The sequence below is a fragment of the Mus caroli genome, chromosome X, assembly GCF_900094665.2.
Source record: "Mus caroli chromosome X, CAROLI_EIJ_v1.1, whole genome shotgun sequence".
Lineage (NCBI taxonomy): Eukaryota > Metazoa > Chordata > Mammalia > Rodentia > Muridae > Mus > Mus caroli.
Genome location: NC_034589.1, coordinates 123373724 through 123400246, shown reverse-complemented (window position 1 = coordinate 123400246; position 26523 = coordinate 123373724). Strand labels below are relative to the sequence as shown.

Sequence of the window (26523 nt, the reverse complement as noted above, 5' to 3'; positions counted from 1 at the left end):
AAAAAAAAAAAAAAACAAAAACAAAAACAAAAACAAAAAACAAACAAACAAAAAAGAACCCACATATAAGTAAGCACATTAGCAGAATACATGACATACTTATTAAAACGCAGCTTGTTGGGAGTTTTTCAATCATTCCAATCCACCTGGGCTGAAAAGCCTCATTCTTAAGGAAGCCTGAGGTTGTGCTGTTGCTGCTCCACAAACCACACCAGCACACTGACACAAGCTATTATGGGAACAATTTTAGGCCATGATTATTGTACCATACAACTTTTTGCTGCTCTTGCCAAGTAGCTTGACTCAATGGAGTGGAACGTCCATTTTAGCTTCTGTAACACTCCCCTGGGTAACTTTTATGCTGGGTCACTAGCAGTGGTGTGTGTTTGTGTCGGGCACTGGGGGGACGACCTGTAGACAAGTATACTATTCAAGGATCAGTGTTGGTGCCCTGATGGGTACTATTATCCTGACCACGTTTGTTCTCCAGGTTCCTGCCTTTGACTGTTCTCCACAGCCTGAGTTTCTTACTATTTTCTTGGGAGTAGGGGATACACATGAGAGGAAACTGGTCAGAGGACAACTTGCTGAGCTCCGTCGTCAGTTATCGGTGTAGGTCTCTTTGGTGTGGGTCCCCAGGGATCAAACATTGAGAGGCACAGCAGGCAGAAAGCACCTTTACCTGCTGAGCTGTCTTGCTGGCCCCATTTTAATGGCGCAAAGAGCATTCTAGCATCTCCGGGTTCAGCTTTCCTTTTTGGGGACTTGGTGACATCTAGTGGCTAACTGGAGCTTTTTCACTAATACTTGTAGAAACTTCTGGAAAAATTACTCAGCACCGTGGAAAGCAAAAATACCTTGAATTTATTTTCTTCTCTGAGAAAGGGTTCTAAAATGTGCTTAGGAGAAAAGGACAGTGATTGGTGCAACGACATAAAAGTCAAAGTGGATGGCCTACTCTCCTGTCAACTGTAATAGAAATTAGAAACAATGTGAAAATCAACCAACCAACCAAAAATATTAAATAGAAACAATTAGTGAATCTGAAACCTCAGTATCCCCGAGTACAAATTAATATGAAGTTGTCATCTGTATCCTATATCACAGGGCATTTCTACACATGTCAGAGCATAGACAGCTCAAAGACAACGATCAGTTCCTGACCAGTCATATATCCAGAAATATGTGTTTAGTGTGCAGCTTTTACTAATCTGAGGGTGTCCATGCTAACCACTAGGATACAGACATGTGAGGTACCAGAAGACAAGTGCCGCAGGTGCTCAAAATACTCATGGGAGGTGCATGGTTTGGTAAACAATCAACTATGGCTTGTACATCACAAGAAATGTTGAGCTACTTGCTAAGGATGAGGACAGGAGATCATAAATACAGCTATTTCTTAACAGTTCCTTTTAGGGTTAAACCTTTAGCAGAGAGAGAATCCTACGGTGTTTTTAAAATGTGGTCCTAAGTACGCTTGGCACAGTATTCTGCATCCTCTCAGATCTTTCCCAAACCAGGGACCAGCAGTCAATGTCTTTAAATATGTTCCAGTGACACTACAATAGCAAGAGGACCAGTGGCTCACAAGCTTTAGATGTCTGAAAACCCTAAAAACCAAGGGCTGGAGAGACGACTCAACCGTTAAGAGCACTGACTGCTCTTCCAGAGGTCCTGAGTTCAATTCCCAACAACCACATGGTGACTCACAACCATCTGTTATGGAATCCGGTGCGCTCTTCTGGTGTCTCTGAAGACAGCTACAGTGTGCTCCTATAAATAAAACTAATTGAATCTTCTTCTAAAAAAGTTTTATCAAATAATTTGTTTAGAATGGGTTTTTTCCTATAGCCTGCTTTATTTTTTTCTAGTAAAGGCATAGTATCATTTATGGTAACATGAAAGCAATTATTTGCTTTCTTTCTCTTTGGATTTGGGGAATGTTGTCTTGATAAAGCACAGTCTCCAAGAATTCTGTAGAGATAGTTTAAAAACAAACCTTTAGGAAATCAAACATAGAGCTGGGTAGCAGTGGAGGCAGGAAGATCTTTTGAGTTTGAAGCCAGCCTGGTCTACAGACTCCAGGACAGCCAGGGCTACACAGAAAAATACTCTAAATAAACATCGCAGGGATGGAGAGGCATCTTAATGGGTAAGAGTGCTTGCTGTGGCCAGGTGGTAGCAACACGTGCCTTTAATCCTAGCACTCTTAGGTGTTTTATCTGCATTCCTGTCTGTGTGAGGGTGCTAGATCCCCTAGAACTCCAGTTCCAGGTGTGAGCTGCCACGTGGGTACTGGGAATTGAACCTGGATCCTCTCTCTGGAAAGCAGCCAGTGCTCTTAACCGTTGAGCCATCTCTCCAGCCCTAATCCCAGTACTCTTAATTCCAGCACTGGGGAGGCAGGGGTAGGTGGATCTTTGTGAGTTCAAGGCCAGCAAAAGAAATAAAGAAGGAAGGAAGAAGGGAAGAGAGAAAGAAGGAAAGAAAAAGAGAGAGGAAAACTGAAAGAGTGAAAGGAAAGAAGGAAGGAAGGAAGGAAGAAAATAGGCCAGGCATGGTGATGTACACTTTTAATCTAAGCACTCAGGAACCTGAGGCAGGTGACTCTGTGTGAGGCCAAGGCCAGCCTGGTTCAGCCTGGTCTACAGAGAGTTCTAGGACACCCAGAACGACATAGATCCTGTCTCAAAGCATAGTAAACAAACAAAAATGAATGCTTGTTGAGCAAGCACGACAAGCTGAGATCACATCTTCAGCAGCCATGTAACAACCCAGCCATGGTCACCCACAAAGTGTGACCCAGTAAGATCAGTGTGACTATAACCCCAGTGCAGTGTACAGCAGTGGCAGATCACTGGGACTTCCTGGCTGCCAGACTAGTTGCAGGCTCAGTGAAAGACCCCATTACCACCAAGACAATAAGGCAGGGTATTTAGAAAAGGAGATCCAATATTGTTCTCTACCCTCTAGCAACACACAATCAAAATTTAGGCTATGAATATAGCTCTGTTGGTACAGTTCATGTCTTGTATGCAAGCAGCCCTGGGTTTGTTCTCCACCACTGCATAAACTGGACAGTGACGGATGACTGCAATTCTAATACTTAGGAAGTAGAGGCAGGAGGATCAAACCTTGAGTCATTCATAGCCTGGAATATTTGAGAAAAAAAAATTAAAATTTCAACAGCAGAGAACTTTAAAAGCCAGTTACTATGTGTCCATATAATAGAACATGATTTAAAAAAGAAAATCAAACTATGCCAGATTTTTCCAGTTTTTAAAAGGAAAATTTATTTAACCAGTTTCAGTATAATTCATCTAAATGGAATTCACAATACAAGGTAAGGTTTAAATCAAAGCCCCAGAATTCCATACAAATAACATGACCAAACTCCTAATGTATTGGTATCACATCTCAAAATTGTCCCGGATCTTTAAAAAAAAAAAAAAAGTGAAAGTGTACACTCACGTGCCTTACAGGATATTAAACCAAAAAGCTAGAATTAACAAACATGCCAAATGTTGTCACTTTGAATCATAGACACAGCTCCTATATATTTTTTTTTACAGAAAAGCATGTTTCTCAACATGCATCTGAAGTTTTCGATGTATTGCGGTATAAGAGCAACATTTAACGTAAGTGAATCTGCTTTAAACCTAAATGTGCTTGCTGCTTAAGTTCACTCCTACACCATAACTAACTTGAGGAAAGCTGAAAGGGGATTTGACAGTTATGGTCAATACTGAACTTGTTATTACATCCTAGATGAATATTTTCAGTGTTCAAAATTGCTGAGCTTAAAGTTTGAAAACAATCTTAACTTTCACTTTACAGTAAGCATGAATCACAAGCTTGTAATGCGAAACTGTTAAAACTTAAATTTTTGTTCTTTTTTTTAAAAAAAAAAAAAAAGGAAAAAGAAGAAAGAAAGAAGCTGACCAATAGTGATCAGAAGCAGTTGTACTTCCCATTTACCAATCATACTGGATATGAAGACACCCTCCCTACTCTATCCAGTTCCTATAAAGGTTGCTGTAGATGCTATTGGATGGTCCCTTGCTTCCTAAGCAAGGTTTGACTGATAGTCACTTGAGTTTTCCTGAAGAACTTGGTCATATCCACTCATGCTGCTCTGACCACCATAACCCCCTCCGTAGCCACCACTCAGCTGCTGGCTGGCCGGACCTCCGTAACTAGACTGGTTGGATAAACCCATCCCTCCCATCATCTGGCTACCGTAAGCACCACCACTTGCCCCTGCTGTAGAATTCAAAAAGAGCTCTACATAGCTATGATCATAAGCTCCTCCACTTGTCCCTGCGGTAGAATTCAAGAAGAGCTCCACATATCTGTGTTGCATATTTGCTTTATCTTTTGCCATAGCTGCCACAGCGTCTTCATGAGTAGCAAACTCAACATCTGCCTCACCAGTAACTCTTCCATCAGGTCCTATTTCAATGTGCACTCTCATGGGATTAAGAGGTGAGAAAAAATTGTAAATATCATTCTCAGTGGCTCTGTATGGTAATCCCCTCATATGTACACAGTGCCCGGTGGTGCTCTGGAAACTGGACCCACCATCTCCATATCTATGATCAGACATTCCTGAGAAACAGTAGTTTAGGTCTCTTCCAAATCTATCAGACCCAAAACCATACCCGTCATTATAACCTCCATAGTCATCATAGCCTCCATACCCTCCACCATAGGCACCCCGCCTCATTCTTTCAAACCCGGCTCCTCTGCCAATGCTATTATACCCTCTTCCAGCCCCTGGCCTATCATAAGGACCCGGGCGCTGCATAGTCATGAGCTTTCTAGGTGGATCATAGTGGGTTCGGACTTCAGCTCGGCTACTCTTGAAGATTTCGATGTACCTATGCCCTATTCTTTCCTTGTGTTTCTTTAAGGCCTTCTCAGCTATCTCCTGTGAAGCAAACTGCACAAAAGCTTCCCCTGTGCTCCGCCCCTGAAAGTCCACTGGCAGTGTCATCCCATTTGGCACAATTTCCAACCCTGAAAAGAACTGAACAATTTCTTCCTTGCTACAGCCAAATGGGAGTCCTCTGAGTCGTACAAAACCATCATTGGCAGTATCAGGACTATTTGGACCTGTATGCTTTAACACCCAATCCATTTCAACACTGTTGGATTTGAATACTTCAACATATCTGTGTCCCATGGTTTCTCTGTCTTTCTTTAAAGCCAATTTCACTTCATCTTCAGATTCAAGTTCGACAAATGCTTCACCACTCGGTCTGCCTTCTCTGGTGTAGATGAAACGAACACCTGATGTGCCATTTTGGATTTTGCAATCAGAGAAGAAGCGCATCACTTCCTCGGCTGAGCAGGACCAGGGTAGGCCCCTGACCTTCACCACGAACCCCTCCCTGCCCTCTGTGCTCAGCATCATGGTGACTGATGGACTCTTGGTGGCAAGCTTGGCTCAATGCAAATTCAATGTGGCTTTAAAAAAATTAGAAAACTATTGTCATGAAAAAGTATATATAATATAGTAAGAGAAACAAAGAAAACTATTATTTTACAAGTTCACATCAGTAAGTTTTTCAAAGGAGCCATATGAGCAAAGACTGCATAAAACTTTTAATCCATTCACTTAGGGAGTGCTTATACCATTTCTCTTATGTATCAGGTCTAATTAACAGTGGTTATTTCTGGGTAGCAGTACTATAGGAATTTTTCTGTTTCCATGGATACTTTTTTCCTTTAGATAATTTTGAATATTCTAAATTTTCTGCACTGAGCCAATGTATTAACATCACAGAGAGAAAATTAAAACTAAATATAACAAAGTACAACTATATTCCATTATAGAAAAATGAAAATATTCTTTAAATCAAAAGACAAACAAAACTCATGAGACAATACAACAAATCCATTAAATAGCCTAAGAGTATAAAGAATGAATGCAAGTCAATAAAATACAGAAGTATTAAAGCCTAAGAGATAAATGGAAGACATTAATATACATTTAAACAAGTTTTAGGAGCCAGCTTCAGTCCACAGTTCTGCCATGGACGAATCACAGTTCTACAGGAGAACTATGTGTCCTCGCTAAAGTGCAGATCCATAGACTACATAGAAGGCAAGTTCATAGAAGGATTGGTTGATTACGTGTATCAACGGGAGACACAAGGGTTAATTGAAACAAACTATTCTGATTGTGTTCCAGGGTCCAGAAACTATAAAGACTTTTAATGAAGCACAAAGTGGAAGGGGAAAGAACTCCAAAGACAAGACTCACGAAAGAGAGCAGCTCCTGAGCGTTCTAGTTAATGTAAGTAGACTAGACTCTTGCTTGCTTCACAAGCACAATGATTGAGTATTCACGTTACATTGTGACACATACCTCCCCCAAACCTTAAGGAATGTAGCATTCAAACAGAAGGAAAGGAGGACTAGGTGAAATGAACAAATTTCAAAGTGACCCACTGAGGAGCTTGCTTAAGAGCACTGGCTGCTCCTCCAGAGGCCCTGAGTTCAATTCCCAGCAACCACATGGGCTCATGATCATTCATCAATGGGATCCAATGCCCTGTTCTGTCTGATACCCTCTTCTGTCATGCAGGCTGCATACATGCAGAACACTCAAATAAACAAATAAATCTTTTTAAAAAAATGACCCACTGAGATGTGTGTGTCGGCATGGACCTTTAATCTCAGCACTCTGGAAACAGAGGCAGGAGGGCCTGAGTTTGAGGCCAGCATGCCCGACAGAGGGAGGAGTTCCAGGTCAGTCAAGGATGCATAGTTGAGACTCCCATCCCAAAAAACGAACAATCACAACAAAGGAGGATACAGGACTGCAGGCAACTAAGGAATGCTGATAGTGGAGCGCTATGTCTTCCCCAGAGCAAAGCACACCAATTGGTTACCTAATAGCAAATGATCAGGCCTCAAAGCGTGCACAGATATGCTGAGCAGCTGGTATTTATGTCTTAGGAACACACAGACACACACACATGTAATTGAGAAAAAGAGGCCAAGAATTTAAAAGAGAGCAATGTGGAGAGGTGATTAAGCATGGGAAGGTTTGGAGTGAGGGTAAAGGAAAGCCGTAATGCTCCGATTATAACTTCAATAACAAATTTAAATGCAGAGGTGAAAGGAGCGTGCGTATAGGGAAAAAGTCTGGGACATGTTCAAACTTCATTCAAAATGAAATTGAAAATAAACATTTTAACCACCCATCAAAAATAGTGGATATTCAACAGTGACAATAAGTCAACATTACGGACAGTTCACAAACTAGAGTTCACCAGAAGAATTAAAAGCTGCACTATTCTGGGAGAACATGTTGGTAATATTTACCACACCTTCTGACAGAAAATCCACTTCAGGTATGTGCCTTAAGGAATTATCTGAAATTAAGAGCAGGACTTATTGAACTATGTAGTATTCGAAAGGCATTTTATGAAGAAAAGTGGAACATTATACATTTAATATAAAGTTATAAAATTTTAAATGACTCAAGATTATTCATCTCAATTATGTTAAAAAAATAATAATTCACATACCCTTTGACCCTGTTAGAGTTTCTTCCAGGTATCTGGTCGACAGAAATACTTTAAAAATGTTTGCTGCAGGACTGTAATGGTAAAAAACAAATCAGAAGACTAAATGGTCATCAACAGAAATGGATGAAATATATTTCTACCTTAAATGGAGTTCTATGCAATTACTGACTAAGCAATCTGCCCCTACCTGGAGAGATTTCCAAAATAAATTGAATGAATGATCATCCATAGTATAATCCTAACTCTATTAAAATGTTCAAAAATGTTAACGAAATGTTTCATTGTGTGAGAGACGATCTGAAAGTAGCTTTGCAATAAGATAAACTATAAGAACAAATGGAGCCCAAGGGAATGAATGCCATTTACCCTTTAATACTAGACAACTTCAATTTTTTTTTTTAATTCTTTAAGCTCACTGTATTGGGACAAAAATAATCTTAGAACAAAAACATAAGCATGGAAAATATGACAAAAATTTAAAAAAAAACTTTTTTATGTGTGCAGGAATGGGGATCAGACATCAAATGTAAACAATGGCTATTGAGTTTATGGTCTATTTTTTAATTTTATTTTGTGCAGGCTTAACGGTCTGCTTAAAGAATGATTTGACACAACACCCCAGAGACGATGGTGATTTCTACAGCATTCTGTCTCAATAGGTCCTCCCTAGTGGTTGAGAGGTTTGGCTTCCTTACGTTTCCTGAGAAGGCCACCAGGATTCTGTTACCTAACGTAGTAACCAAAATTTATGAGTTAAGCATCCGTGTACTTATACCCGTGTTACAGCACACTTTTGGTAACTGTAATAAGAGTTGGGTAGTGCTGAACTGTGTCCCTTTTAAACGAATTTATTACTTTTCGAACGACCAAAATTCAACTCGTAGATCGTGATAAGCAGAAAAACAAACGTTCAAATAATTAAGTGAAAGCATTTATTGGGCGCCTCTCGAGCACGCATCACTTGCCCAACTCATACTTTCAAGGATGGAATTCCCTCGGGACCCCTCACGACCATCCGGCAGTTTGAATAGTTGAGCGCATGAATGGATGGAGCGGTACTCAGACCGCGGGTCTCACTCTGTTGTTTATTTTTCTTTCTTTTCTTTTTTTCCCCTAACTCCGGACCGACCGTGTTTGAAACGCTTTTCATCTTACGGGTCCCTCTTGCGGGCAGAGGGGGAAAAGTCCCCCGAGATCCAGCCAAAGGAACTGATTTACAAAAACACGCACACAGTCACGACCGTCCACCATTTCCCCACCAGACGCAGCGCAGGCCGCTTCCCGGCACTCGGGGAGGGGGAGGGGGGAGGAGGACGGGGTTTGGGGGGGGAGTCGAGCACGAAAAGGCGGAGGCGACCCCGGACCCGACTTTGCTCTTCCTTATCACCACCCGGGGTCCCCAGTTCCCACCCGCACACCAACCTCCAACGAGACCCGGGGATTTTCCTTCTTCTTCCCTCAAACGGCTTTAGCGAGACGATAGACGACGACCAGAACTACTTCTGCTCACGTAAGCGATTGATCACGTGAGCATCTACGTCATGTGAGATCTCGGTCACGTGAGCAACTCTCGGCTTAAACTCGGGATCACTGAGATGCCGCACTTCCTCCTCCTTTGGAAATGGGGCGGGCCAAGGTAAAAAAAGCGCCAATACGATTGGTTGATGCATGTCTTACCTGACTGTTCATTGGTTCACTTTTGGAGATAACTGCCTAGTTGCCTGAGAAACGATGATGTCATTGGAGTAGCTCATTGCTGATTGGTCCGCCCCAGGGTAAACTTAAAAGCCCAGTTTAACTCGGGAAACTGAACCAAAGGATTTCTATGGCCATGATGCTTTTGAGCGGACATAAGCGGCTGGTCTGTGAGCTTGCGCTTTGTCCCCTGGCTTTAGTTTTCTGGAGCATTCTTGGGGTCAGAGCATTGGACAATGGCTTGGCACGGACTCCTACTATGGGTTGGCTGCATTGGGAACGTTTCATGTGCAACATTGACTGCCAAGAAGAGCCTGATGCCTGCATAAGGTATGAGATGTGGAGTGATCCTTCCTCTTTCCGTGTGTTTGTGTGGGTGTCTTTGGTAGAAGGAGTGGAGCATTTGAGCTGGAGGGGTAGATCTCGTACTACTGATGCTTTTTTATTCCCAGCAATTTTTATATTCCACCCGAGATCTAGACTGTCTCTAAACCATCATCCTGGTGAGCTATCCTGGGATTGAAGCTAGCCAGCAGCTAGTGCTTCGCTCCCGCTCTATCTCTGCCTCACTGGGAATTTTTCATTTATTATTTGGTTCCACGCAGACCCTTTGTGTGGGTTTGTATTCTGCTCTTGTTTAGTGCTAGCCTTGAGCTAGCCATAAGTACAGTTGGACCGGGCAGGAGGATGACTAAGACCAATGTGATTTTTTTTTTTTCTTTTTGGATCACGGGTTCTTTGGCTGTAATGAAGCTAGAGTTAGAGAAACCATAGGATAGCTGAGGTGTTCCTGAACCCCCTTCCCTTAAGCATAGCACCAGGCTGGAAGGTTGACCTGAAGGAACTTGATAAATCAAAGGTGAGAGTTGCGACCAGGCACAATCCTAGTTTGCATTTTAACTCATGGAGCTGACACGGAAAAAACTGTAACTTTGCTGGGCTTGGTGGCTCAGGACTTTAGTCCCAGCACCCCAGTGCCAGAGGCAGGCAGATCTCTTTTGAATTCAAGGCCAGCCAGGGCTATGTAGTAAGACACTGACTGAAAAAGGAAGAGCTGTAAAATGGTTATCTGACAGAGATGATCTTCTCAGTTAAAGTAAACCCACTTTAAAAACCAGTTATTCCTGCTCTGGTCACCTCAATTAGGCAAATACATCAGATGTCTTTATCCTGGCATAAGAAAATGAATTATAGCTTTACACAAATATATGGGCACTTTTCTAGAAAAGATAGGTTTTTCTTTCTTCACAATATTTTTTTTTGAGACAAGGTTTCTCTGTGTCCTCTGCCTCCTGAGTGCTGGGATTAAAGGTGTATGCTACCACACCTGCCCTCTTCAGATTCTTAAAAGAATCTGTGATCTAGAAAAGATTAAGAACCAAGTATTAGATATTGCATGGCTCCCTTATAAGTATTATTGAAAACATAGTAAGGTCACCCAGTGGTGACACAACTTCCTCTCTGTGTTCACCAGTTACTTCTCTAAATGTCTATAAGGGTAAAATCAAGGTATTGTACAGACATCATAAGAGAAAATGGCTTTCTGCGTTTCAGACTGCCCATTGTATCCCTGAGATAAAATCTGTGGTAACTTGACAATATAGGGTTTTTTTTTTTGTCTTTTTGTTTTGTTAATGGTGGCTGTTTTTTTTGGGGGGGGGGCTGTTAGAAAACTAACACATGGTCACTGCAAATAAGTTAGTGGTAAAAATGATATGATGGAAAATAAGCCTCCTTATTTCATCATCCAGAAATAATCATGGTGAATATCTATATACAAATCTGCAGTAGTTTATTATGTAAATGAAAACACAGATTTCTAATTGACTCCCCAAAAATAGCATGACTTTTATGTGTGAGTACCATCAAGACCCCAGTGCCCTGCCTGGGTTCAAATTCTATGTTAGTGTGGCTTTAGGCGAAGCATTCATTTACTTTTGTTTTTCTTGAAGTTTGGGGACATGTCTGAGGGTATTGCATATGTTAAGAAAGTGTTCTTTCTTAGAAAGGGCTGAATTCCTTACCCTTGGATTTGGGGTCTTGGTCACCCTAATGTGGATCAAGGTCATCTTGAACTGGGGATCCTTCTTCCACCTTGCTGGGGTTACTGGCATGCAGAACCATGTCCAGTATAATTTTTTTGTCTCAATTGGGCTGATGCAGCTCAGTTGGCACGGGGTTTGCCTAGCATAGCTTTTGTAAACTCAGAATGGTGGTGCACATGGAAGTCCCAGTATTCAGGAGGTGGAAGGAGGAATATCAGAAGTTCAAGTCCAGCTCATGTCACACAAGTTTGAGGCCAGCCTGGGATACATGTAAGTGACCTCAAAAAAAAAAGTGCCGAGTAGTGTACCTGGTACAGAGTAAGAACTTGATAAATTCAAGTCTCTGTATATGCTATTTTGTGTATCCTATACGTGATTTCTTTCTTTCCTTTAATGCTTTTTTTATTTTTATTTTTTTTTTTTTGCCATTTAACTGTATCATCTGAGTTTTTCTTTTATTCCATTTGTTTTGGGTCTAGCATTTGTGTAGTCCTCTGTTAAGAGCTATTGATATTCTTCAACTTTTGTGCATCCTATATGTGATTTCTTTCTTTCCTTTAATGGTTTTTCTTTTTTCTTTTTTAAATGAGAAAGGTCTCACTCTGCGGGCCTGGCTGATCTAGTGCCTCAGAGTGCTGAGATATCACGAGCCAGCACACCGGGCCAGGCTAGATTCTTTTCTTAAAACACTAATTTTTAGAGTGTAAAGGTATGATTATTTTGATAATCTTTTTTTTTTTTTTAAAGATTTATTTATTTATTATTATATGTAAGTACACTGTAGCTGTCTTCAGACAGACCAGAAAGGGGCGTCAGATCTCATTACGGATGGTTGTGAGCCACCATGTGGTTGCTGGGATTTGAACTCTGGACCTTCGGAAGAGCAGTCGGGTGCTCTTACCCACTGAGCCATCTCACCAGCCCTATTTTGATAATCTTTAACCATTCATTAACCAAGCCATTTAACCATTCATTAACCATTAACATTCATTAACCAAGAATTATTATTATTATTGGTTTTTTGGGACAGGGTTTCTCTGTGTANCCCTGGCTGTCCTGGAACTCACTCTGTAGACCAGGCTGGCCTCGAACTCAGAAATCTGAATCCGCCTGCCTCTGCCTCCCAAGTGCTGAGATTAAAGGTGTGCGCCACCACTGCCGGGTTTATTAACCCAGATTTTGCAGATGCATGCGTACCCCCACAGTGTGTCTGTCATCCATCTTGCCTCTTTTCACAGCAATGTAGCCAATCCTGAGCTTTGTCATCTTTTTAGAACTTTTACCAATCTGCTTTGTGTTATTAAGTATTTTTTCTGCCCCCGAGGGACTTGAGCCCAGGATTTACCATGTTTCAAAATACTCTGGCACTGACCTACACCCCAGCCCTTCTTATGTACATTATTGTAGTTAATTTCTAAGGAGGTTTAACGTCTTTTCCTACTTTAAATCAGCTTCTTCAACTGTTTCTTCAACAGAGTTCCCTTTTTTTTTGCCATTTGATTGTATCATCTGAGTTTTTCTCTTATGCCATTTGTTTTGGGTCTAGCATCTATTGCAGATACAGCTGGTTCTTGACTATGAGTTATTCTGAAATTCATGTGATGGGACATGTCAATTCTTTATTTCTGTCTTTGAAGTCTTATACCAAGAAATCAAAGTTAAAACAAAAGGTAAATCGCACTTGAGTGCAGAGTAAGTTTGCACATAGGAAACAAAGACTCAGTTTGACTGAAATAGCATTCCAGAGGGAAGGTACGTTTTTATAAGAATGTGATTGTGAGCCAGGCGTAATGGTACAGACCTTTAATCCCAGTACTTCAGAGATAGAAGCAGAGGCAGGCAGATCTCTGTTAGTTCAAGGTCTGGTCTACAGAGCTAGTTCCAGAACATCCAGGGCTACACAGAGAAACCATCTCAAAAAACAAAATGGGGGGCAGGTGAGATGGCTCAGTGGGTAAGAGCACCTGACTGCTCTTCCAAAGGTCCAGAGTTCAAATCCCAGCAACCACATGGTGGCTCACAACCATCCATAACGAGATCTGACTCCCTCTTCTGGAGTGTCTGAAGACAGCTACAGTGTACTTACATATAATAAAGAAATAAATCTTAACCAAAAAAATGGGTGGTGGTCGTGAAACCTTGCATTCTTTGGGGGAAGCTAGAAGACTCAGGTTTTAGATAAATGGCTCTCTTTCTGATTTCTTGAATCACTGTAATCTCTGTATTGTAAAAGCCATGCTACAGTAGCTTCATTTCTTTTTAGGAACATAAGCATTTCATCTTTGAGGTGAGCTCCTGAAATCTTGCCAAATTCCTTCAAAAGTCTTTTTTTGGGATTTGTTCAAGGTTTCCTGATCCAAGAGTAAGATAATGTTTCTCCATTTATTCAGGCCATCGAGGAACAGAATATTTAACATATGGTTGATAAACATATTAATCTCTATGTATCCTAGCCTTTGCTGGCTCTTTTTTGTTTCTGTTAGTATTATGTACGAATGAGATTGTTTTCTCTTAAGTAAAGCTGATACCGGAAGAGGCTGTTTATCGTACTCAGCCTTCTCTGCTGGGATTTCTCTAGTTGTTCATAGGCCAGGCAGGCCTTTCTCCTTCACATCCTCCGGTTTTCGTTTCCTCAATAGCTAGGATTACAGGCCTGTGTCAGCACAGCTTGATAGTTACAATAGCTTTTCAGTTTTGTTATGGGTTGCATTCTTAATTATTTGGAGGTTTTGTTTATTTCTTTTGTGCTTAGGCGTGGACCTGGAGGCCCCACCCCTTCTGTGAGTTCTGGGTCAGAGGTAGTGGGAGGAGGGAGAGAGGAGTAGCGGGAAGGATGGTTCATTTTTATACCTCAGGGGTTGTGATTACTACCACGTTGTTACTGCATTTTTAGAAACTGTGAAATCCCGAGGTACCTTAAAATGGGAGCGCGGAAGTAGTCACCTAACGAATTGGAATGACTGTCTGAATTTCTTTTTCAGTGAGCAACTGTTCATGCAGATGGCAGAGCTCATGGTCTCTGATGGCTGGAGGGATGCAGGTTATGAATATCTCTGCATAGATGACTGTTGGATGGCTCCCGAGAGGGATTCAAAGGGCAGGCTTCAGGCAGATCCCCAACGCTTTCCTAGTGGAATCAAACACCTCGCAAATTACGTGAGTTTAGAGCCCATTGTTTATTTTTTATGGCTTTATGAAGGCTTATTATGAAACAGACCACATAATACTTTGAAAATGTAATGTAATGTTGTCTGAATGATAAGTTATGGTGCTTACCAAGTGGAATTATCATATTAGCCTATAAACATTTCGCAATAGTTCCCAGGCCTTGAATACTCTAAGTGAAAAGGATAGCGTGGTTGTGCCTTGCATGCTTGTATTTCCACATCAGCACCAAAGGCTACTGTAGTTAGACATACTCTTATTAAGTATGTAGTTGAACTACATACTCAGTGAATGTTAAAAGATAAAAACAAATGCTCTGGAGACTATTGAAGACAAATGAGGCCTGATACTATTCAGTCCTGTAGGAGAAAAGGTCACATTCCAAACCAGATGGACAAGTGAGACTGTACAACCAGTGAGTAAGTCCTGGGGGTTCAGCAGCTGGCAAACGGCTAGAGGAGACACCGAGAGTCAGAGGATAGGATACCTTACTGGGATCCTGGCTCTATCCAAATTCACCCAGACAGATGCCAGGAAGGCCAAGACTGGAGTAATGTCAGAGAGACTTAACTGCAATATCGCCACCCTTATCAAGACCCGTCTCTCACTGTTTTGGAAAGGGACTGTTTAGGATCCCATGAGGAACATTAAAGTGGACATAGCCCTTTCCTCGCTTCTGTGCTACTGTCCACATGCATAGTTAGAACTGCCTTAGCAAAAGTGGAGGGTTGGTTCCCTGCTTCCAACAACTTCAGCTTAAAAAACTGGAGTGCTGGAAGGAACCAAGTTGCCAAGACCTGGAGAAGCACACATCTCTGCTTAGTCTTAGTAAGTGGCCCTCCCACCATTTTTTTTTTACTACTTCCTGGTTGATTTCCTATTGTGGTCCATCTTTCTTCTCATTTTAGGTCCACAGCAAAGGATTGAAGCTAGGGATTTATGCAGATGTTGGGAATAAAACCTGTGCAGGTTTCCCCGGGAGTTTTGGATCCTATGACATTGATGCGCAGACATTTGCTGACTGGGGTGTGGATCTGCTAAAATTTGATGGTTGTCACTGTGACAGTGTGGCATCCTTGGAGAATGGTATGTTTCTTTTTTTTAATTCCATTTTTTAAATTATGTTAAAATCAACAAAGAATGATGTATAGTGCATGTGACTGTATTGGAGGGGGTGTATGTGCTATGTGCCTGAAGTCAGAGGGCAACTTGCAGGGATCTGTTCGCTCTTTCCAACCATGTGAGTCCCAGGGATCAACCTCAAGTCGTCGGGCTTGGCAATAAGAGCCTTTGCTAGCTGTACCATTTCATTAGCCTAAATCGTATGTTGTCTTCAAGACATTTAGCCATAATTATTTCTTGGCCTTTTGGTTAACATCAAGTAAAAGATCTAGCCAGAAACAAGAACTTGAGGCTATCGTTAAGCTGAGCCTCCAAAGAGCTAATCTCTCCCCATTTCCCTCTCCCTCTTTCTTTCTTTCTCTCTCTCTCTCTCTCTCTCTCTCTCTCTCTCTCTCTCTCTCTCTTTCCCTGGTGGTCCTGGAACCAGCTCTGTAGATCAGAGTGGCCTTGAACTCACAGAGATTGTCATGCCTCTGCCTCCTGAGGGCTGGGACCACTGCCCAGCCAAAGAAGTTGTCTCCATCATTTATTCATCTATGTGGAATTCATACATGCCTACCATGGCACATGACATATACTGTGCACTTTTGATTCAAGGACTCTGAGAATACATTATAATTATTAATTATAACTAGATCTGATACTGTTTGTGAGAGCCCAGATAAAGAAGCATCTAACTCCTATCTTTTCTCTATGCCTATTGTCTCTGTACCACCTCCTCAGAGCAACCCAATAGTCACAGTTTAAGCGGTTATTTAAGAAGATTTACTTATTTTATGTATGTGAGTACACTGTAGTTCTATGGATGGTTGTGAGCCTTCGTGTGGTTGCTGGGAATTGAACTCAGGTCCTCTGCTCACTCTGGCCCAAAGATTTATTTGTTGTTATATGTAAGTACACTTACATATAAGAGGGTGTCAGATCTCATTATGAGTGGTTGGGAGCCACCATGTGGTTGCTGGGATTTGTTGACCCATCGCTGAGCTAACTTCTGAGCAGTTTTGTTTTGTTTTGTTTTGTTTTTTGGATTTTTCGAAACAGGGTTTCTCTGTGTAGCCCTGGCTGTCCTGGAACTCACTCTGTAGACCAGGCTGGCCATGAACTCAGAAATCCACCTGCCTCTGCCTCCCAAGTGTTGGGATTAAAGGCGTGTGCCGCCACCGCCCGGCCTTCTGAGCAGTTTTAAGCAGAGAACAACCTCTCCATGTCACTTGTTTGTTTGTTTGTTTGTTTTTGTCTTTTTTTCGAGACAAGGTTTCTCTGTGTAGCCCTGGCTGTCCTGGGACCCACTCTGTAGACCAGGCTGGCCTCGAACTCAGAAATCTACCTGCCTCTGCCTCCCAAGTGCTGAGATTAAAGGCGTGTGCCGCCACCGCCCAGACACTGGTTTTAAATATAAACATGGACTCTTCAGATATACCACACTGCCTGGAAATTGCCTGCTTCCCGCTATTTACCTATTGTTTTCCTCATACAGGTTATAAGTACATGGCCTTGGCCTTGAACAGGACAGGCCGAAGCATTGTATACTCCTGTGAGTGGCCACTTTATTTGAGACCCTTTCATAAGGTGAGCTAGTGGGCCCAGAATCTAAACTTCCGAGCTTGAGTACAAAGTTGCACTTCTCCCCCTCCCTGTCCTCGCTGTTTGTAACTATAGCCTAAGCTTTCACCAACTAGGAAACCATCTTTGATTTTTTTTTCCTTTTCTTCTACCATTCACATCCTGCCCACCCGCAATCCTGCCAGTATTCGCTCTGAAAGTCTCTCTCATTTATATCTAGCTGTCATTAGACACACCAGAAGAGGGCATCAGATCTCATTACGAATGGTTGTAAGCCACCACATGGTTGCCAGAATTTGAACTTATGACCTCTGGAAGAGCAGTCTGTTTTTTAACCACTGAGCCATCTCTCCAGGCCCCCTCTCTTGATACCACTAACTTGCTGTCCTGTGGAAATCCACACTGGCCTTCCAAGCCACTTTCATCTCACCCCGCTGAAAACCTATCAAGGGCCTCCCCTCTGTCTCCTCCTTAGAATGTAACTGTAACTGGCTTCCCATTGCACACTTGGAATAAAATCAAACTCCATCAGCATGCTTCTTGCCTGCCTCCAGCCCCCAACAGCTCTTTCCAGCTCGGCGCTTTTTCTTTTCTGTGTATCATATAGCATATTTACCCCATTGCTGTATATTCACTGTGCATGGATGGTAATGGATCCCACAGAGGCCTCCGCCCATTCACTATCTAGGCATTAACTGTTTGGTTTTCCAGGAGGGTAGGTCTTTAAAGTATTTATGAATGAATTTATATTGTTTTCTTGAACTTTAGATAGTACAACTTTTTCCTCAGCATTTTAGATCTTGGATGTTATACCTGTGAATCTGCACATTGGTTCATTCCACAATTTACATCTTTCAAATTCCAATCTTACCATGTTCGATAGTATCCCATATAACTTTATAGACTTTATATTAACCATCTAGTAGATCATTGTAATTTATTAGCAATGAAGCCATCTTAGGAAAGTTTACACATTACAGTAAAAACAAAGATATTTCGTAATGCCAGCACTTAGACACCACAGTTCAGTGCACGTCCAACATAAATAGTATTAAAGTCACTTTGTAAACAGGTACTTAAAATTATATGGCCTACTTATATGAAGTGAACATCTTCTGGTGAAATTCCCTTATATTTAGAACTCCAAAAGATGGTCAGGCTTTGTTGTGGGAGGCTTTTGATCTGTAGATCAGCAAAATCTCACAAGAAAGTTAAGACTATAAAGAATTCTATTTTTTTACAGCCCAATTATACAGATATCCAATATTACTGCAATCATTGGAGAAATTTTGATGATGTTTATGATTCCTGGGAAAGCATAAAGAATATCTTGACTTGGACAGTGCTTTACCAGAAGGAGATTGTTGAAGTCGCTGGACCAGGCAGCTGGAATGACCCAGACATGGTAAAGACCTGAACCCTCCTCATTGAAGAGGTAGCTTTTGTATTTTGGTGTCTGGCTCTGAAACCAGGGCCTTGCACAAGCCACGTCTACGCTGATCCCTTGGAAGAGGCCTTCTGTGAATATTTACATCACCACGCTGTAGAAAATGGTTTCTCTCGGTTAATTATTTAGGAAATTTTTAAAATGTTCCAGCGGGCATTGTGTAGTTGCTCGGGGTCTCGGAACTCCAGAAGCTAAGGCAGGAGAGTTGCTCCAAACTCAAGGCCTAAAGGTTCGTTTGGACCTTATCTCCAAACTAAGAAAAGAAAAAAAAAAACTATTGAGGGGTCCCTGCGGGCATCCAAGCAAGGACATGAACCCACTGAGGAGATAAGAATGAAAACCTGGTGCATATTTACTTTGTCAACCTGGGTCAGATTTTGGGGAGTCTAACGCCATTGTCCTCATATCTAAAACAAGGTGCCATTTGGGAAAAGGTTTCCAGGCAATGGTCTGTCTGATTCTAGGTGCACAGTAAAGCTCAAGGTGTAGCTACATAGAAACTCTTTTACACAGTCCATGTGACCATGAGAGTAAGTTGTATAGCTAAGAAGCCTAGAATCTAGTGTGGTCTCTGACCAATAGCACAGAGGTCAGCAGGCCATAAAGTACATGTGACATCTCCCCTAAGGATGGGTAATGAATGATCTAGGGAGAGAAGGATGGTGAGATGATCATTCTATGGAATTTGGGTGAGGTCTGATTCCACAGATAGCAAAAAGGTCACCAGGTTGTTGACAAAATCGTCTCCCAGCCTTCTGGGCAGGAAAACTGGTATTTTACTACTCCATTGTAAAGAGGGCCCTATGTGTTTTAACATTCCTGGTTTTCAGACAAGGACTTCTGTATTCCCAACAAACAACAGAAACCCAATAAATTGACTATTTTCCCACCTGACTTATTCTACTCTTTGTCCTAGTTAGTGATCGGCAACTTTGGCCTCAGTTGGGACCAGCAGGTAACACAGATGGCCCTCTGGGCCATCATGGCCGCTCCCCTACTCATGTCCAATGATCTCCGACAAATCAGCTCCCAAGCCAAAGCTCTGCTTCAGAATAAGGATGTAATTGCCATCAACCAAGACCCCTTGGGCAAGCAGGGGTACTGTTTCAGACAGGTAAGCGATGCTTCTTGGGAGGGTATTGGCCAAAGAACATATCCTGCGTTAAAGTATCTGATTCACAGTATTTTGAGATGGGCTTTTCATACTCAAGTACAAATTTATCTCAAGCCCAACTCTGCCAAATGAAGACACGACTAACCCTTTTCTCTTGTTATTTTTCCCCTCGAGCTTGCTAACAGAGTGGTGAATAATAAGGCTTTTGCCGGAACTATTGCTTTCAAAAGAGAATTTCTCAGTCGTAGTCCTGGCTATCCTGGAAGTAGCTCTGTTGGCCAGGCTTCTTGTGGGTATCCACCAGAGAAGACTACTGTGACGTGGATTTAAGCCAATAGAAAGTCTTTGTTAGCCAGCTGACAACTACACTCAGGTGTTTGGAATCCCAGTGTAGCCCAGACCCTTTATCAGGATAAGCCTTTAAGCGTAAATCCATGCCCTGAGTGGACATACTTCAGTTAAGAAGAACACTTAGCCAGAATTTGAACTACAGAAGCTAAAAGACAAAGTTAGTATATTTAGAGACTTTCCTAGAAATATATGAACCATTTTGGCAGATGAGGTCTTTTTGTTTTTTAAAAAACAGGGTTTCTTGTTTAGCCCTGACTGTATTGAAATGCCCCCTGTAGACCAGGCTGGCCTTGAACCAGCCTCTGCATCCTGAGTGCTGGGATTAAAGGTGTGTGCCACCACACCCAGCATGACTTTTAAATTTCTAAAATACACTGCTGGCTAACTTTTTCCTTCTCTGAGTGCATGATCGTTCTGCTAACAAGGCTGAATATCAAATATGACTAGTGATAAGGTTAACCACATGTTCACAATTCTTTTCTTGGCTTTTCAGGAAAACCACATTGAGGTTTGGGAACGGCCACTCTCAAACTTAGCCTGGGCTGTGGCTGTGAGAAACCTGCAGGAGATTGGTGGACCTTGTCCTTATACCATCCAGATTTCTTCCCTGGGTAGAGGACTAGCCTGCAATCCTGGCTGCATCGTCACTCAGCTTCTCCCCGAGAAAGTACACCTAGGCTTCTATGAATGGACTTTAACCTTGAAAACTCGAATAAACCCCTCAGGCACTGTTTTGTTTCGGTTAGAAAGATAAACTACTATATAGGCAGAGTTCTGTGTCCCGTTTTACTAAAGACCAAACCATTTCCTGCCCCTCCCTCTACAAATAAAGTAGCCCAAAGTTATTGCCCTTAAAAGCTGCTTTTTAATGTAGGCTTTTGAAATTAAGTGGGTACTCCTGTGCAATATTCAGAGGCGGACTGGGAGGATAAAAGTGTGGAATGTATTGAAAACAGATTTCAAAAAAAAAAAAAAAGGTCTCTCCTTCAGGTTTTCTTGTAACTTGTAACCTGTAGACTGTAACAGACGCTTCCATATACTGGTTGATTTTAACCTTCACAACCCTGAAGCAGCTGCTTATCCACTATAATCTTTACAGCCAAGTCAAAAGCAACAAAAAACCCTTTAGATGTATGTGGTTCAAGAGTTTTGCCTGTATGTATGAGTTCCACATGCATACCTGGTGCCCAGGAAGTCAGAAGAACAAGTGCTTTTGGGGGGGGTGGGGGGTGGTTTTTTTCAAGACAGGGTTTCTCCCTATAGCCCTGGCTGTCCTGGAACTCACTCTAGACCAGGCAGGCTGGCCTCAAACTCAGAAATCCGCCTACCTTTGCCTCCCAAGTGCTGGGATTAAAGGCCTGCGCCACCCACCACCCAGCCTTTTTTTTTTTTTTTTTGACAAGTGCTCTTAATCACTGAGCCAGCAAGCTCTAGCACCCAGAACCAGGATTTTAGCTAAAGCAGCCAGACACAAATCACTATAGTCTAGTGCAAAGGAAAAAATGAAAATCTGCTTCCTCCAGGTGACAGGCTGGGTGTGGTGGCATGTCTTTAATCCCAGTACTAGGGAGGCAATGGCAAGTATAATTCAAGGCCAGCCTGGACTACAAAGTGCAAACCTGGCTGGAAACAAACTCATATGCCCAGGTTATCCCCTAGAGCTAAGAAATGCAGATAGGATTACCTGCATTTACCAATGGTGATTGCTCTTAGGACATCATGTAACCAATTGATGAACTGTCCTGGTGACAAACTGGGGGATTCAGGCCATCAGGAGGAAAAAGGTTTGGAAGGATGCTCAGGTGTTTTTACACGAAGCCAGTATGATGGTATTCCATGCCTCTAATTCTAGCACTTGGGGAGGATGAGGCCAGAGAAACCCAGGGGAGGAAATGGGGGCACTTCCAACAATCGAAAACAAGGGATGTATATTGAAAGGATCACAGCATGCTCCCCAGACTCCCTTATTAAATGCCTGAAGTGCTGGCGCACGCCTTTAATCCCAGCACTTAGGAGGCAGAGGCTTGAGGATTTGAGTTCGAGGCCAGCCTGGTCCACAGAGTGAGTTCCAGGACAGCCAGGGCTATACAGAGAAACCCAGTCTCAGGGGAAAAAAAGAATGGAGGGCTGGAGAAATGGCTCAGCAGTGACTGCTCTTCCGAAGGTCATGAGTTCAAATCCCAGCAACCACATGGTGGCTCACAATCTGTAATGAGATCTGATGCCCTCTTCTGGTGTGTCTCTTAGACAGCAACATTATACTCACATAATAATCTTAAAAGAAAAAAATGCCTGAAGCAAAACATATATAAAGCTTATTACTGGACTCAAATCCCTTTACATACAAGTCTCTACCTCAGGGGGTGGGGGCATCCTCTTGGGGAGGTGGGGGATGTGCAACATTCAGAGGTGGACTGGGAGGGGGATAAAAGTCTGGAATGTATTGAAAACAGATTTCAAATAAAGTCTCTACTTTGCCTTTTCTTATAATTTGTAACCCATGGACTTTAAATGCCAAGTAGGATCCCAACAAGTCACATTTCATACCTCTCAACAAGAGTCAATTCAAGGTACCAAGAACTTCAGGTAATTTCTGAAAGCTTTTAATTTATTCCCTCCCAAAGGAACAACTGCAATCAAAGGGATTGAAAGGTCAAGATTTTATTGTCTTCATAACAAAATCTGCTTAGAACTGGATCACTTGGCCCTGTAAACAGAACAGAAAAACAAAATGTTGTGTTTTGTAATTTTTAAGGAACCTTTACATAATCTATGGTCCTGTGTTCAATCCCAGCCACAGCCAAAATCTAAATACTGAAATCGTAGAGGCCATTTCTCTTTTGCACTTATGCAAACTTTTGTGTCTACTAATAAAGCATATGTCAGATTCACAAAACATTAAAAAAAAATACTTCTGGTCCCATGCATTCAGATATGGGCTATCTAACTCAGCTGTGAACATTATTATCTTGGAGGGTACCCTATATACACCGAGGCCTGAAACAGTGAACTCTACAAATAAAGCTTTACATTCAAAAGGAGAGAGTACCTTTCTCTTCTTGTCGCCTCCCAATTCAAAATGCTTGCATCTCTTAATAGCCAGCATCCTCTTAGATCTGCAGTTGGGCTCAACACACTCCAGTCTCAGCACAATCTTCTTTGTAGTTTTAGCCTAGAAAAGATATCAAGTCAAACCCCTCATGAAATTCCATTCTGCCAGTCTGCATTCAGCTATGGAGTGGTTTTTGTTCTTTTAAATCCAGAAGCCTGTTGGTTTTAAGAGAAAAATCTAACAGTAACGAAATGAAACGGAAACAGTGCTTGCTGCCACACACTTGTTCCCGAGGCAAGGTACAGCCACCACAGGAATGTGAGGTTAGCCTGTGCTACATAGTTCCCTCCCCCCCACAAAGCTACCTTAAATTTGTAGCCTTCTTGGTTACTTTTATTTTTGCCAGCCAAACTCACGCTAACTAGGAAATAAAATTTTTGGAATACATAAAGCTTAAGACGGATCAATTTCCTTAAAGCGTCCATTAGACTAATGTACACTTTTCTGGACTGGTACAGTCACTGCCGACTAATAATCAACGGAGTCCACCATTTTTGGCCAGAGATTTGCTATTTGGCAGTTTGAAAGTTGAAATGTATCAATTTTCCACACAAGTTAGCTGGATATTTAAATGTTTCCATTCAGCTCGGCTGGTGGTGGCTAACGCCTTTAATCCCAGCTCTTGGGAGGCAGAGGCAGGCGGGTTTCTGAGTTCGCGGCCAGCCTGGTCTTCAGAGTGAGTTCCAAGGCAGCCAGGGCGATACATAGAGAAACCCTGTCTCAAAAAAAAAAAAAAAAAACAAAAAAAAACAAAAGTTTCCATTCCCCGAAAAGCTTAACATGGTAAGTTCTAAGACAGATCTGGGTTGAAGCCCAGCTCTGCTACCTGGGAAATGTCCCTGCCACCAAGTGGGAGAACTTTACTGTGGTCAACACTAAAGCAATGCTTGCTAACAAGGGGTGAAAAATTCGAGTCCTTACCACAAGATGAAATGTGTCGGCAATCACTAACCTTTTTGCGGAAAATAGGCTTAGTCTGCCCACCATAGCCACTCTGTTTCCTGTCATAACGCCGCTTTCCTGGAAAAAAGTTACTCGTTAGGGTACACTACAGGTCCTAAGTCAAAATAGTCACAAGGAAAAGTCTCAGGTTTAAATTTGAGGCTGCCCTGCATTGAGAAATAGTACTAAGGGGGGGGGGGGCGGGATACCTGGACCTGCCACATCAAAACCAAATTATTGAGTCTGGCATGCGGGGAACAGGTACAGCCCTAACCCTTGAGAGGCCAAGGCAGGAAGTTTGCTTATTCCGGGCCAGCCTGCCTTACAGAGGGGGAGGCTCTGGCCTTTCTCAACAACTCCCCGCCACACAACCACCACCAAATTACATCTAAGCAGCTTACCCTGGGCATACAAAGAATCCTTGCCCTTCTTGTACTGTGTCACCTTGTGGGGTTGGTGCTTCCCACATTTCTTGCAGAATGTCCGGCGGGTTTTAGGCACGTTCACCTAGTAAGAATAATGTACAGCACTCATTTACCGGACCACAATGGCCCAGAGTCCTCGCTGGATGCAAATAAAGCTGATTTATTCTACGACTCCTCACTAACACACAACGACTATGTAGCTCTAAAAGGCGTTGCAGTCCCACGCGCCACCAAACTGCGCATCCACCCGCCGCTAAGTCACGCCATCAAGTGAATTCCTCCACCCAGAACTTGGTTCTCTCTGTGTCGCTCTCTGCTATGTTCGGTTTCTCGGGTACATCGAGGTCATGCCAGAGCCCAGATGCACCCTGGGATGGTACTGTACACGCTGGGTACAAGGATTAAACTGGATGCTATCAAAGCCCCACAGACGACCGTACCATGTTCGCAGGAGCGCTAGCAGCTCGGAAAGAGAGAGGCTAGAGCAGCAACGGAAGTTTATAGGCGGTGCCTGAGTGCACTTCCTCAGAGCCGTGGGAAACGGCGACCATAGAGCCTGTCTGTAGGGAGCTCAGCACAGCGCCCCCGTATGGCTGGATGATTTATCTTCGCTGCAGACGCAAGTTTGAGCCGAGGCTCCGCCTAGGGTCTGCAGCCATCGGCTCCACTTCCTCCCGCCCAGCGCCAGTAACTGCTTTATCCCTGTTGGCGGAGGACGTTGCAATTTAGTAGCTTATGCGAAGAAAGCAGATCTCTTCCCAGACTCTAATCGCCGGTGTTGGAGCAGAACCGGGACTAGGATCAAGTGGAGGGGTCCTTCACCTCAGCATAACATTCTTTTAGTTCCACTTCAAGGAGACTGGGATGATCTTTCGCAGCCTAAGTGGGGCTTAAGGAAGCCCTGGGACGGTGCTAATTGCTTCCGTTCGTTTTTCATGTGATCAGTGGGGTCCACATGTTGATTTAATGTCTATTCGGTTTCAGACAATGTTGTAGGAGCAGAACAAGGTAATTGAGTGTGCTCCCCAAAGTCCAATTCCAGGCTAAGTACAGTGAAGAAAAGGAACAATAAATGCAGTGGCCTTTTAGCTGAGGAACTAAATGGGCTGATTTGACTGAAAACTGGCAATGAATTTACCCAGCTTCTGAAGTACTCGGGTCAGCAAAGAAAACGTACTTCAGCACTTTGCTTCCCCCCAATGCGTGGCAGCAGGCATGCATGATGCTTCAAGGGAGTTCTGCAGAGAAAGGCTGAAGGGTGCTGAGTTTTAAAGTAGACTTTTCCGAGTAATTCTAGGAGAAAGATGGTAATGCCCCTTCCATTTTCCAGGCGAGGAAAGCCGTGGTGTTTCCTTTCCAGTGGTATGGGAAACCATTTGTCCAGTGTCAGTAGCAGTGTCTTCAGAATGCATATCCCATGTGTTATGACTCCAGAACCTAATTTCCTTTTAACATCCCATAATATTACTCTGGTGGCCTGTGGGTCATAACAGCTATCTTTAAGACAGAGAGGGCCTCACTAATCCCAGGCTGCCCTTAAACTCACCTGCGTAGCTGAAGGTGGCTGCGAATTTTGGATCCTTGAGTGGTGGAGGCAGAGGGTATGCACAACCGTGCCTGGTTTATGCCTGCCTCTTTAAATCCTGTCCATCTCAGGAGCTGCTTACTAGTACAAATGAAGAGACTGAGGCACATGAGGCCTTAAATGCACTTGTCTAAAAGTCACACACATGGTTTTAGTGAAGCTGGAATTCCATCTTTAAGCCGTTTAATATGATATAGCCCTAGCCTTAGCCAGCATATTACACAGGGAAAGAGAGGCATCCACAGGTAGACAAATGGGCCAGAATGCAGAAGGGGATAGCAGTGGCCTAGGAGCTAATGGCAGGAGACCCTGGAGTATCCTGCTGGCATATCGCTTCGGAGACAAGCTGGCACTTTGATGATCTCCTGGGGTTAAGATAATAACAATGCCACACTCCTTTACCAACCCGCCAGCTG

The 26523-nt window shown here is 42.8% G+C and overlaps 3 protein-coding genes across 4 annotated transcripts; 1 reads left to right on the top strand and 2 right to left on the bottom strand.

Annotated features, from left to right (window-relative positions):
- Positions 1–3267: 3267 nt before the first annotated feature.
- Positions 3268–9118, bottom strand: Hnrnph2 (heterogeneous nuclear ribonucleoprotein H2). 2 transcript variants are annotated; one of them, XM_021153003.1, is made up of 4 exons: positions 8964–9118; positions 7542–7612; positions 7341–7385; positions 3268–5469 (listed from the first exon to the last, which is right to left on the bottom strand). In XM_021153003.1, the coding sequence occupies exon 4, from the start codon at positions 5414–5416 to the stop codon at positions 4067–4069; it is 1350 nt and encodes a 449-aa protein (XP_021008662.1). In that variant the 5' UTR covers positions 5417–5469; positions 7341–7385; positions 7542–7612; positions 8964–9118; the 3' UTR covers positions 3268–4066. The 2 variants fall into 2 exon arrangements, with proteins under 2 accessions (XP_021008662.1, XP_021008661.1); XM_021153002.1 differs by lacking the exon at positions 7341–7385.
- A 181-nt stretch (positions 9119–9299) lies between these two features.
- On the top strand, positions 9300–22533 carry Gla (galactosidase alpha). Its single transcript, XM_021153222.1, has 7 exons — positions 9300–9566; positions 14263–14437; positions 15355–15532; positions 17046–17137; positions 18375–18536; positions 19495–19692; positions 20537–22533. Exons 1-7 carry the CDS (start codon positions 9367–9369, stop codon positions 20795–20797), a joined length of 1266 nt encoding a protein of 421 aa, XP_021008881.1. The 5' UTR covers positions 9300–9366; the 3' UTR covers positions 20798–22533.
- Positions 22534–22624: 91 nt separating this feature from the next.
- Positions 22625–25073, bottom strand: Rpl36a (ribosomal protein L36a). Its single transcript, XM_021153395.1, is given in 5 exon segments — positions 22625–22750; positions 23093–23215; positions 24108–24175; positions 24499–24604; positions 24963–25073. Coding segments are annotated over 5 exon segments (429 nt in total). The 3' UTR covers positions 22625–22729.
- Positions 25074–26523: the final 1450 nt, after the last annotated feature.